Source organism: Pholis gunnellus, assembly GCF_910591455.1.
Source record: "Pholis gunnellus genome assembly, chromosome: 17".
Lineage (NCBI taxonomy): Eukaryota > Metazoa > Chordata > Actinopteri > Perciformes > Pholidae > Pholis > Pholis gunnellus.
This window is the reverse complement of record NC_136544.1, coordinates 2,819,843-2,833,035: the sequence shown is the minus strand read 5'-3', so window position 1 is coordinate 2,833,035 and position 13,193 is coordinate 2,819,843. Positions and strand designations below refer to the sequence as shown.

General features: G+C 42.7%; 2 protein-coding genes across 2 annotated transcripts; one reads left to right on the top strand and one right to left on the bottom strand.

The window, feature by feature from the left end:
• The first annotated feature begins 119 nt into the window (after window positions 1–119).
• On the top strand, window positions 120–3,676 carry smim22 (small integral membrane protein 22). Its single transcript, XM_079178422.1, has 4 exons — window positions 120–165; window positions 719–898; window positions 2,688–2,758; window positions 3,309–3,676. The coding sequence occupies exons 2-4, from the start codon at window positions 778–780 to the stop codon at window positions 3,354–3,356; spliced, it is 240 nt and encodes a 79-aa protein (XP_079034548.1). The 5' UTR covers window positions 120–165; window positions 719–777; the 3' UTR covers window positions 3,357–3,676.
• Window positions 3,677–4,232: 556 nt separating this feature from the next.
• On the bottom strand, window positions 4,233–12,925 carry rogdi (rogdi atypical leucine zipper). Its single transcript, XM_079178200.1, has 11 exons — window positions 12,808–12,925; window positions 11,751–11,822; window positions 11,264–11,346; window positions 10,919–10,973; window positions 10,739–10,819; window positions 9,959–10,054; window positions 9,768–9,866; window positions 8,399–8,512; window positions 8,265–8,314; window positions 7,896–8,022; window positions 4,233–6,612 (listed from the first exon to the last, which is right to left on the bottom strand). Exons 1-11 carry the CDS (start codon window positions 12,880–12,882, stop codon window positions 6,571–6,573), a joined length of 894 nt encoding a protein of 297 aa, XP_079034326.1. The 5' UTR covers window positions 12,883–12,925; the 3' UTR covers window positions 4,233–6,570.
• Between the last annotated feature and the right edge of the window lie 268 nt (window positions 12,926–13,193).

Here is a 13,193-nt window from a genome sequence, read left to right as displayed (position 1 = left end):
AAGAGAAGCACAACTGAAGCCTATCAGAAGTCGCTCCATGGAGCCGGTGTTGTCTCCATGGCCACTGGAGTGTCTGCTGAGGAAACCCCCCCCCCCCACGGCAGGTGAGTCAAGGAGACCTTTGGACCCGGAAGGAAAGACTGAAACTAGAGACTCTGTTTACAGGTAAGAAACCTGCTGTTCGAAATAACTTCTAAATAACTCACCAATACTTTTAGACTTATTGTACATTGAAATATTATACGTTTGATCAAATTCCATCTTGAACAGCTTCTGGAGAATGAAGTGAACTATAACTAATGTCTAATGTCTACGGAGTCCGCCTAGTTACCAGTGAACACAACATGTAGTGCATTGCTGTATTGGGGTATAGTAACACATGTATGGTGTGTATGAGAGTTTACAGTGTATTCTCACTGTGTTGTAGTAGTGCTGTAGCTTCTAGAGCTCGTTAAATAATGCTAAGCATGTATCCTAAGATATCAGGTATTTCAATGGGCCTATTGTTTTAAGGCTATTGTTACTGGGAGGATTGTGAACCGTATTCTTTTAATCACACAGAATAAATATTTAGGCACATTCACAAGTCTGTTCCAAAGTGGAATCTCACATTCAGTCTGTTGATACTGTCCTCATTACTGATCTCTGTGCTGAAAGATACAATCCACTATCAAGTTGTAATGTTGTACTACATAGCTGCTGTCTTTTCCACATTCAGATAAAGACGCACACCTTTTGAATTGACATCAGTTGCTGTGTTGAGTGCGTCTGAGAGCGATGGAGCACAGAGCCCTGCAGCAGGAGCTGGAGGATCAGTTCAGCCATGTGGTTTCCAGACTGCAGTCCTTCCAGTCGGACTGGGACATTGCTTCTTTTGCAATCTTCTTCATCTTCATTGGTGAGTGAAGGTGAAAGAAACCGATGTAAGACGTTCAAATGACTTCTAGAAATCAGCATCAGGGTCCATATTCAAACATTTTTTACTGAAGGCAAATGCGAGATATAAAATGAACAGAAAGCCATGAAAAGTTTACATTTAAACCCCTGGATCATCTCCCCACCACCTGATGGCAATTCAAGATGCAAACAGATCATGTTAGATGCTTGTGTCCCTTCATCATCTCTTAAACCACAGCAGTCAGATGTCTCAGGGACACAACGGTGCTCCAATATCCACCGAAATCTCCTGGCATTCAACCATCTCAACAACATGTTTCACACCATCAGTGTGCACCTTTTGCTTCTGATCACGTAAAGAATAAGAGTTAGAAATGAAGAAAAACATTCTTAAATAAAGTTACTGACTGCTTTAAAGACAATTAGTTAAATAAGATATTAATGAAGTATTCATTTGATATTAACCAAACAGTAAAGACCAGTGTCTCTATTGTAGAACAATAACTGCACAGAACTAAAGACTAGTTATTTATCACTGGAACATTTGAAGGTATTTGTACTACATCCATTGTAAAAGCATCAAGAGAGGACTGATTTTCATCTGAGGGAAACATCGGGCCGTACAGATCACATGTTCCACATGTAACCACATGCTAACAAGGTTAAATTTGGTTGTTTGCATGATCCTGTTCTAATCACTCCAAAATGAAACTGTGATGCAAATTTCGGGATCTTATGCAGACAGCAAGCTTTAGCACCTTACACAATGCTCAGGGACAGAACGAGACAAGACAGTGGTAGAGCATTGTCGTCCTTCAATCAGAGAATTGTGGTTCGATCCCCGTCCCTGTGAGTCCGGAAGCTTGAGTTAAACTTACAGAAAGACAAAAGTTGACTTTGTGCTTTATTCAGCAGAAATTGCCACAAGAAAACCCATAACAGCTAGAGCATTCATTCTTTTTGCAGTCTTCTGTCTTTCACATCATCATGCTGTATGCTCATTAGGACGTCAGCTATCTATTTGCACCAAAAAATATATATATAGTTACTGTTATTTATTCACACATGTCCAATTTTTGTTATTGTTTTTAAAGTTATGATGCAGTTTCAATACTTGTATTAATTAGCATTGTTTTGACTTACCTAACCTTTTAGCTTCGGTTGTTCAGGTTATATGAAGCATTTGAAGATACTTTGAAGAAATGACATCACAATAAGCACAAACACCGGAGTTCTTCAGTGTGAATGAATGAGCTCGTAGTTATGGAGAGAAAGGCCGTTTGACTGGATGAAGTCGGCAGAAGGCAGAGCTGTTGGACATCATGCGATGACCATATCGTCTGACTTCCTACTTTAGACTTGCTAGTGCAGCATGATGCCATTTTCTTATTCTAGTAGCAAGCTAGTTTCTGTCAGTCTGAGGCTGTCTTCTGTCTCCAGAGTACTCTCCAGTGGGTCTGGATCCCATGGAAAAAGAATACTGTTTTTTCTTGTACACTTTGGCTTTGGGTTTTCACTTTTGTCTTCATCATTGCCGTTCTTATCAATAATGCTAGCTGCCCACAGCTTGTCAAACACAGCATGCTGAAGCTACTGCATGCTGGACAGAGCTGTCTGCCATAGACACTTATTTGATTTTGGAACCAATCAAATCGACCAAACTCCTGAAATCAAAGTAGTCTGTGTTCCATGAATGTGGGTTTCTCTGCAGATTGAGCTTGATGTGATGGTCCGACTGACAATCACTGAGCACTGATGACGTGTGCTGTCTGCTCACTGTGTGTTCTCAGGCATGGTTCTGCTGCTGGTCATCCTGGTCCTCATCCGCTGCTGCTGCTGCTGCTGCTGTGATGATGAGAAGGTTCACACACACACACACACACACACACACACACACACACACACACACACACACACAGGAGAGAAGTGAAGGAAAACACACACACACACACAGAGGAGAGAAGTGAAGGAAAACACACTCTTGTAGTGAGGGGCTGACCAGAGAGAATGGGAAGCTGAACACAATGTTACATTTCCCCTCAATGCCATGTGATGCATTTTATAGATGTGAAAATGACAGCTCACGGTGGAGTAAACTACTGAGTTTGATACAGTTATATAGGGAGTAGTGAATGAGGGTGTGATTCCAGACACAGCCGTAGGACAAGCCACAAAGCACAACTATTTTAGACATTTGGGCTGAGATGAGTGGTGTTGAGATGGTGTTTACCCTGAACATCCAGACTCATCTTAGTCCTTCTCACTCCCTCTGGGTGGAGGACAGGACGTATTCCTGGCATCCTGAATGCAGACGTATAACCACCCTAGAGAGAGATGCTGTAATGTAGTGATGCAAACTGAATCAGAAGTGTGTACTCTGGTAATGACAGAGCTTTGTGCTTCCTCAACAGCCTCGCAGACCGAAGGTTGGCATATGTAACATGGCTCTGGAGCCCTGACAGCTGAGCTGAGCTGCAGTGATGTGAAGGTTGATGACGCTAGAAGCAGAGCCTTCAGTTGGACTTTGTGCCAAAGCTTTGATTGATGTCACGAGTCTGTTAGCAGATTTAGTCCACTTGCACACAGAATGAATTGTTGTTCACGAGTCCTTTGCTCCCCAGTTATGAAAGTCTAACACGTGATCTCTTTTACTGTTACTGCTGTGTGTTGCTAGGATAGCACAGAGGAGTTGTGAATGTCACTTCCTCCTATTTTGTTTGTTGAAGGTTTTACTTGGCAATCATCACATGAAAGTAATAAAAACATTGTCTTTGCTCTATTTAATGTACTGGTGTATTATTCTCATCATTCCATGTTCATTTATGGAGTGCTTGTCAGACACAAAGACACAAAGTCCTTCAGTACAACTTTTTGTTGAGGTTTCCATCTGAACATACAGATCACCACTTTAAAACATCACTTTACTGTTCTGCTCAGTCCTGGAGACAAAAGGCCTCGTTGTCATCCACCAGCATGTGTGTGTTACCTCTAGCACACGGCCCTGGAGACATGCAGCCCTTTGCTGTTTTCAGTGTAAAGAATCACTCTGCATCTGCCATGTCCAGCTGGTTTACTCCTCCGTTAATGCCAATAAGAAATGCTGCTGACACATTCATCATTATTCACAATATATTAATAAAATAGATACTATATGGGTCACCGGGGCAATTCTTCTGCAGAATGAGGACTTTTACTTACTCGTTTTATACCTCTGCATGTTCTTTAATATGTGAGAAAACATATTTCTCTTCAGACACTGAAAACATTTAATGACACATCGTTATTTGTAGCTTCACTGCAGCAAAGGTCAACAGAGATGGCTTATTGTTTAGAATATTTTTATTGCACAGATATCAGATAAATCATTTCCACATTTATATATGCGAGGCAGCTTTTCAAAATAGATTAACACTTACTGGAATGAAGTAATTTGTTCAAGACTGGATTAGTGTTTGGTTCACAGGGAATCCAACAATATATGTGCAAAACGTGTCAAATAAATATGAACATAGAGCAGATGAACACATGAAATCAGTAGACATGACAAGTAGCTTATCATTCAGTCACAGCCATGCATTAACGACCAGCGAATGTGACTTAAATCAATCACACCGAATGGAGCAATAAACAACATAAAGAGAGCAGCAGCCAGCACAACGTCCACACTAATGCCCCTTCAGCTCACATCAGAGTTACCAGTTTCCAGCACTTAAAGGGCCAGTGTGTAGTATTTCTGTGTATCCATTACCAGAAATATAATATAATATGCATCACTGCGTTTTCATTACTGTATAATCACCTGAAACTAACAACTGTTGAGTTTCTATTAGCTTAGAATGAATCCTTCATTTCTACATCGGAAGCTGGAGCTTTAATGGACTTCACCTGTGTGAAGTGTTGGAGGGGAACTCCACAGCTGGCCCGGATCACAGTGTGTCTGGAAGGCCGCACATATTGGACCTGGTCCACAAACACTGACGGTACCAACTGTCTCCAACAGGTTAGTGTTAAAAGATCACAGCGGGAAATGTGTTCTCATACTATGCATCCCCTCACAGCAGAGTCTGTTCCTCCCCTTCATAAACCCGTTTGCCCTCTCTTTGCAATACTGTTGCACCGTTAGCTGCTCGCTAACGGCGCTAACAACAACGGCAACACTGCTGACAGTGTTAACCTGAGGAGAGACGCTTTACCATGTAACCGTCGTATTACAGCAGTGTAAAGCGGCGGCCGTGAGCTAACCTGTGGGGTACGCTCACGTGCACTAACGTGCACTCTGTTCACACACGGCTGTGATAAGAACACACACACACACAGGGAGAGAGACTTCATTCTGTGCTCATTCCTCCTCTAGATCTTTACAGAGATGACAGCTGTGTGATGATCTGTTAATGCTCTATGCTAACACATAGAGAACCTTTAAGGATAGTGAGCAATTCTATGGAATTAGTGAAACTGAAACAAATTCCCAGATTAAGGGGGCTGTTTTCTAAAAGAAGTGAGTAGTGTCATCTAGGGGGCCATGGCCAGACCCAGTGCTGGACAGCTCCACTGGTACAGCTGGATGTCCTGTAAATGCACAGATTAATAGATAACTCCGAAAGTTGGGGAATTTACAGAAGACAGATTACCTGTGGTCAAAGTGGTCAAATCAAGTCTAATGTAGGTCCAAAAATACCCCACAATGCAACTCAACATCTTGTGTTTGACCCTCCTTCCTAGTAAATGCCCACTTCTTTCAAACGCTGCACTTCCAGTTTCTAACAGACATTTGAAATGAGTGGGCTCCAAACCCAAACTAAGGGCGGAGCAGCCTACGTCGTTTAGTCCAGACTCCAGTTCCCCATGAACACAGCGGTTTAGAGGACTCAGTCCGGTCACAAATTCATTCTCAAGCAGTTCATTTGTGGTGGAAATGTGAGCCGACCTCAATCTGACTCAACTACAAATCATGCTCTGCAAGTTTGACCGAAAGGGCTCCCGTAGCCAGGAGAGCTTTGCATTCTGGGATGAGTGAAACCAACTGTTAGCATTTGGCTGGAGAATAAATGGAAGTCTTTTGGGCAGATACGAGCTTCTTGGATCTTTCTCCTATGTTTACTTTCCGACATATCATATATAAAAAATAAAAAAATGACTGTAATGTAATATCTAACCAATGAGCAGTGAGACATGTACAATTAGAGGAGTTCCCTTTTGAAGAAAGTACCATTATATTGTAAGGGACTGCAAAAAAGATGAGGAAACGTTGAAACTGCTGTGAGGGAACTCATCGGATAAAAACTGGGACCACTGTGACCCCTTAGTGCAGCTTAGTCCTCCACACAACAACACCGATGATAACCACATACGTTCTCAGGAGGTACTAAATAATCAAAAAATAAATTCTTATAACAAATCAGCAACAATCACATTCATTCATGGAGTTCAAGTTGGTGCTGTGAGATTCAACACACACACGTACACACAAATGTCCGTCAGCTGGCAAACACATCTGGGAATATTCATATCTGTTGGGGTTTGATTGGTTCCTTCAGCTAACCATGCAACACTTGAAACTGAATGACGGGATGATAAATACATGTTCAAAACTAATGAAAACCTTCCCAGGATGTCCGTTACACTTGCGTGGTTAGTTTGCTTCTGCCGGTCTTTGGAGGGACAGGAAGTGGATCAGAAAGGTCTGTAGTTCCAGAAACTGGAGAAGACTGATATCTGCATGGATGGAAGGACACAATCACACATGCAGAGTTAAATATCTACCAATCAACTGCTCAAAGCTTTAATTTAGCCATGTAGTGTATTTCAGGCCAACAGTAGCCTTCACACAGTCATGCGTCAGTAGCCGTCTCTAGGCCAGACGCCTGCAGCAGCATCACAAATCTAACAGCTGTGATTGACAGCAACGGTAAGGCTGAGTTCATTGCTTTTTTTTGGGCCACTTAGCAGCTGAACAAGTTGAAATAATATCGTCTCATAAAAGAACCATTCACCATTTATTTAGAGTCATTTGTGTGGAAGTCCAATATTCACTCATCTTAGGTGAATGTTGGACCCACCAGGAATCTTTGTGTATATCATAATTAGATTTAATTTAGATTTTTTGTGTCACAATTCAATTGTCTATTCAATAAATGGAAGGAGGCACCATTTCCACTCACTCCAGTGTGTCTCAAACCATTCACTCATGTTTTCAGTCAATACAAAAGAACTGTTAGTCGAGTTAACGTGTGACTGAACACAAAAAAAGCTACTTTTTAATTTAAACAAAGCGCATCAAGAATGAAATGTAATAGTCTTCTGCCTGACGATAATGAGTCCTCTGCAGTGCTGTTAGTAATGTTAACGGTCTCTGCTGCTCCCCTGGTCGTTAGCTCTGTTCAGACGCAGGTCTGTTAGAATGAAACAAACTCAAGGCAGTTATTTTCTTCACCTGATCAGAGGTGGACCCAGGTTTTAAAAGTGAGCAAAACAAACGTGCCAACAGCACAGTTTGAACTGATCTGAGCTGCTGCAGTTGAAAGGGACAGCACCTGCTAAACACGAGAAGCTGCTACCCGAAGGTTCCGTACACCGACGGCCAAATTCACAAAGAATGGATATCGGCCGCTGACCGCACCATGGATTGTGCATCACTAGGAACTGCTATGATGTTTTGCAGCCGAGTGCAATTTGCCCCTTTTTTGTTGCGTCTGATTGATTTATACTTTGCCACATGTTGCCTTTGCCCCAAGAACACAGACGCAGAACTCCAGGTCCTGACTGACGAGGTGCCGAGGCGTTCCTCAAAACAGACAGAGAACCTCCTCGTGGTCGATTTATTTTTGTGCAGGTTTAGGGACAGAAAAAGCTGCTCAATCCTTCTGAGAATTTGGCCCTGAGAGTAGATGGTTTGCATAGGAAAATATTGATAAGTGCAGCTTTAAGAAGTCGTGTCACTTAAAGATTCATCAAGTGAGAATGAATGCTCAGAGTCATCTTGCCGGACAGACACCCACCTTGTCCTTGAGCTGCTGACAGAGCTGCAGCGAGATGGTGAAGAATACCAGCGTGTCATTGAGCCAAGGCACCACACACTCCACCTTGTGAACGTGGCTCACCTCAAAGCGGTTGTGGTTGAGCTCGCTGAGGAGGAAAGAGTTCCCAGCAAAGACAGATTAAAGGGTGCTACATGTGCTGCAGTTCCAAACAGAGCCCTGACATTCAATTAATAAGTATTTAATTGAAGTATTATCGGTAATTATTATTTTCTTTGCATTAACTATATATCAATATTTGTATTTACTATTTCCTTAAATCTGTTTATGTATAAATCTAAAAGAAAGAAGGACGGAAGGAAGGAAGGAAGGAAGGAAGGAAGGACTTACAACATTGCTCCTGGGTTGTGCAACACTGAGCTTCCAGCTGGCTTGAAATTCTAAGATGAGACAAAACATGGAAACATTAGTCCCATGCTGCTGAGTGAGGCTTCGGAACGTGTTGCAGAGCCACAAGGTCTGACCTTCATGGTGTTGGAAGGCAGCACATGAAGCTGGTACACGGTCAGGCACAGTTTGCTTAAGTTAATGTAGAAGTTCACCATCACATCCCCAGGCATGGGAGGAGTGAACATTTTCTGGAGATGGAAGGAGACAGACAGAACGGGTCAACAGAGGAATATGGACCCACAGTACGCTTACACAGAGCACTGACGAGTTCATTTTTCACAGGTCAGTACTTACACTACTTGGCCCACACTATGTGGACACTTATGATGCACCCATATGTGATGTGATGGTTGAACATGTGACTGTGACACTATGGGCATTAACCTGTAATAACCATATTTACAATGGAAACCTGACTACTCTAATAGTATCACTATTATACTATATTCTATTTGTAGAACTAGATTACAGTGGTGGCTGTTGGATTGTTTCATACTCCTGTGATCCAAACATTTTAACTCAATAACAGAGCGTTGTAAAGTCCAAAAGTAAAATCCATCAAGACGCCATCATTTTATTTATGTTGACGAAACTGATGAGTTATATTGGCTAAATTAATCAAAAAAGACTTAACCAATTTAGTAAGCAAAATCAGTTTTTTAATTTTGTTTTGCAGAGTAAGGTATGGTGACGACATTAGAAAGTAAGGGTAGGGGCTAAGCTTTTCTTAGATACAAGTAGGGGGTCTTCAATAAAAAAAAAGGTTGTGAACGATGAGAGAAGGATTCACGTCACGTTTACGTACTGATGAGGCTCACACAGACACTGGTCGGATGCAGCTTTGTATATTAGAGACTTTGTTTGAGTGGGAGTTCAGATCTATCCGACTTCCTTCACGAGTAGTTCAAAAAGAAGCCATGTGCCGTAATCTCGAGCACTGAGGATGTGATTCATTGAGATGCAGCGAGGCCAGTGAAGATCGACGCCTCTAGTAAACCAGCCGTGTCAAAGAGATACACGTTTGATTAACAGCAACAGGTTTTTATGTTAAATACTTAATAAATGAGATCAAATAAAAGCATTGAGGGAAAGTTTTTTTACTCTCCTCTGTAAAACAAAAGGTAAATAGAAAATGGACTGTAGTCGTTTCTCTCTAGTCTCTCGACCACTCAAAGCTCTTTAACACTACATGACATCATTCACCCATTCACACTGATGACAGGGCTACCGTGCAAGGCCCCACCTGTCCATCAGGACTAATATCATAAAGATTTTCTCTTCATTAGAACTATGGGGTCCACATACATTTGGCCATTTAGTGAATGTCAGAATTCTTATCAAATATGTTTGTTTTTGTAACAAGTTTGTTAAAAAATATGAAATATTGGCCAATAAATTGTTCCTCTTTATTATCAAGTGTGTGTGTGTATAATGTGTCTCTACCATCAGACCACTGGTGGCCAGCTCAGGCAGCGTCATGGAGGCCGGGGTGGTGAGGCGGTTCCGAGCCCTCGTCAGCTGGAGCATCACTGCATCCATGAGCTACAGCAGTGACAGACACATGAGCTATAGGATCAGCGACACAGTAGAAGCTGCACCAGGCCATGGTTACCGTGAGCACACAGAGGACACACCTTATTAACCTCGGCCCCCGTCTTGAAGTGGTAGCTCTCGTCATGGCTGCCAAGCAGCTGGAGTGCCTGGTTCACATGGTTCCTGGCGTCCTGAATCTGAAGGATGAACGGAAAACAAGAGAGGAGGTGGAATTGTCAGGATGTGAGTATTAATACAATTTGCATACAACAATTTAATATTTTACATTTAAAGTCAAGATAAGAAAGTATACCCAGACGGACCAGACATGAGTTATCAATATACATGGTGAAAAACACAAAACGTTGGGTTAGCTCTCCTATGGAAGGCCAGTATTGATGTTAGATGTGTAGGACCTGTAGTAGGTATCAGGTTACACAGACACTGACCTCACCCAAGCTCAGCTATGATGGGTGGAACCAACTAGCCTCCAACAAAATCATCAGCAAACAACAAACATGTTGCCGTCACTGGACAGAAACCTCAACACAGCAACATGTTATCGGACAGCTGATGACATCATGAATCTAATGGTTCCTGACAGAATCAGGTTCAAACGATGGTGCAGAACTTGTGTCTCCCCCCCTTCTGGCAATGTGAGTAATTCAAGTGTAACTTCATGTCAGGTCTGAGCCTAAAATCCACCCACCTCATCGACAAGCATGACTGATGACAGCTAGCTACAGTAGCTAGGAAAGAGATTACACTGTCTCAGTCAAAATGTACATTGTAGTGGACAATAAGGGGGAAAAGCTCCTTAAAAGAGAAACAAGTGAGACGACTCTCACAGCACTGTTGAGCAGCATTAAACACCAACATACCTGCTGCAGTTTCCACAGCTTGTCCTCTCTGAACTGAAAATGCAACACTTGGCTGCTCTTTGCAACCTTCAGGTTTATGTCCTGTTAAGAAAAGCAAAACATTACCAAAGGAACACATTTAGCTTGAATCAGTGTTTCATTTTCACATGTACAGACTCAACGAGAAGTAGTCAAACTCACGGCCTGAGTCAGAGCCTCCCCCTGCAGAGTCAGCACCCCCTTCACTTGATCCATGCTGCAAATCAAACACATCACATTTTGAGTTCAACATCACCAGAGGAGCAATAAGGCAAGGGACGGCTTTACAGTGTGTGAGGGAGGGCAACCGATCTGAAGATTGCAACGGGAGGAAATGAGCATTCATTCAGGGACACAGCATATTTCAAACTATACAGCCACAGACATCGGTATGCAACAGACAGGACCTATTTATTCTACTGAAGACACGCTATCCATTGTATTTCACTTATACTGACTGCACAGCATTAAGAGTTACACTTATAATAAAAATGTTCAGAGGTTTACGTTGAGCTGCCGAGGATGAAGTTTTCCTGTTTTTGCTGGCTCTCCAGGCCCGGCGTCGGCATGGAGAAACGTCTCGATGCCTCCTGTTGATGGCAGAGAAAACATACTATTACAATCAAATCTCAATCAAGTGTTGTGAAGTCACAGCCCAGGAGTTGACATTGTAGATGCATCGTTTCAGGTGTAAAAATTCTACGGACTGAATGTTTCTGATCTATAATCCAGTTACAGGTGTAAAAAAAAACGAGCGCTCGAACTGAGAGAATCAAAGTCAAAGGTCAAAGTCGTCCCTTTGTACGGTGGTTTCTGTTATAAATCTAAAGCTCCTCCAGACCCACAGATGACCTCATACACATGTTTTGACAGACTAAGTCCTACGAACAGTTACAGGTAAACAGATCTCCATGTGTAGAATAGGTGTCGTGGCCCTTTAATGCTGTGTCTCCCAGCCCGTATTGCAGCGTGTACATGAAAGCTTGACATTTACCTTGAGGACATCCTGGAGCTGCTTTAGAACAGAATGTACTTCTTCTTTCAGGAGCCAGTTGAATTCCTCCTCCTGACAACCAATCAAAACAAACATTTACCTTCTACACAATAATACAGTGGGACGCCACACCTTCACTTTGAGGCGTATTCCTGCGCTGATGACTATGTTCATACTGTGTGTGTGTGTGTGTGTGTGTGTGTGTGTGTGTGTGTGTGTGTGTGTGTGTGTGTGTGTGTGTGTGTGTGTGTGTGTGTATGTATGTATAATATATATATATATATATATATATATATATATATATATATATATGTGTGTATTAATACCTCTTCCACCACTCGGGTGTTGTTTCCTCAGTCTGTACAACTCTTCTCACAGCTGAGCACTGATGCTAACAAAGAACACTATTACGCTCAATGTCACCATACATCGAACACAATCCCTTGCTGTTCACTTCTATTACTGTTTTTGTTACCACATCTCCTACTTGTTGTACAGTTAACACACTTCATGGCTTGTTTCCATTCACACTCTATAAAGCTCAACAGTTTTCTCATAGCTTGCATTTTTAGTCGTGTGCTGCTCAATTGTATTTTGCACCTCACTTTATTCTACAGGTATGGATGCCATGCCACGACGCGATCACCTGCTAGCATCACTACAGGATCACCTGGTAGCATCACTACGCGATCACCTGGTAGCATCACTACGCGATCACCTGGTAGCATCACTACGCGATCACCTGGTAGCATCACTACGCGATCACCTGGTAGGACTACATGCTTCGTTGTGTTACCAATTGTTGACATCGTAACAGAATGACGGTGACAGCGCGAGCCCTGTCCACCTACATTGTAGCGCGATTGCTACCGTCCCTCTCAGCTAGCAGCAGCCAATTACAGCAGCCGCTACATTACTGACGTCCAGCCAGCTAATTCTTTTAAACTATCAATTACAAATGTCAACACATGTTATATTAACCGACGGACGGCTCAGCCAGTGTAGCAGCTAGCCCCAGAGCCCAACCGCGCAGTGTTTCCCCCGCAGTGTAGCTCACCAACACGGCTCTCTCCACTTGACTGGCAGCGGACATCTTGGGCAGCTCGGACAGAGATCTCTGCGGGTTGAGCATGTTGTGCAGAACACGGACACAAACACACGAATAACGCCTTAAAAACACGGTCCTCTCGTTGGGATGCAGGTCTCTCAATACCTAACGTCACTGGATTAGCGGCGGCTCTGTTGCCTTCACGAGCTGTCGGAAATAACCAAGCGCTCACATGAACGAACCATATCAACGGCAAATACAAAGGTAAAAACGACCCTTTGGATCAAAAGACATGCTCAGTTGAAGGGACTGGGATCTCATAAGCATCACATTATGTATTTACACCTGTGTATGGTTTAGTTCAAGTATTCGTCATGGTGCACTTTCTCCTGTTC

What these genes read in the sequence shown, in the direction of transcription:
- smim22 (XM_079178422.1), top strand. Translation starts at nt 778, where the DNA reads ATGGAGCACAGAGCCCTGCAGCAGGAGCTGGAGGATCAGTTCAGCCAT. An exon ending in AATCTTCTTCATCTTCATTG is followed by an intron (nt 899 to 2,687) that starts GTGAGTGAAGGT and finishes GTGTGTTCTCAG; the next exon opens with GCATGGTTCTGCTGCTGGTC. An exon ending in GCTGCTGTGATGATGAGAAG is followed by an intron (nt 2,759 to 3,308) that starts GTTCACACACAC and finishes CTTCCTCAACAG; the next exon opens with CCTCGCAGACCGAAGGTTGG.
- rogdi (XM_079178200.1), bottom strand. Translation starts at nt 12,882, where the DNA reads ATGCTCAACCCGCAGAGATCTCTGTCCGAGCTGCCCAAGATGTCCGCT. An exon ending in AGCTCCAGGATGTCCTCAAG is followed by an intron (nt 11,347 to 11,750) that starts GTAAATGTCAAG and finishes TGCCATCAACAG; the next exon opens with GAGGCATCGAGACGTTTCTC. An exon ending in CGGGGGCCGAGGTTAATAAG is followed by an intron (nt 9,867 to 9,958) that starts GTGTGTCCTCTG and finishes TCACTGCTGTAG; the next exon opens with CTCATGGATGCAGTGATGCT.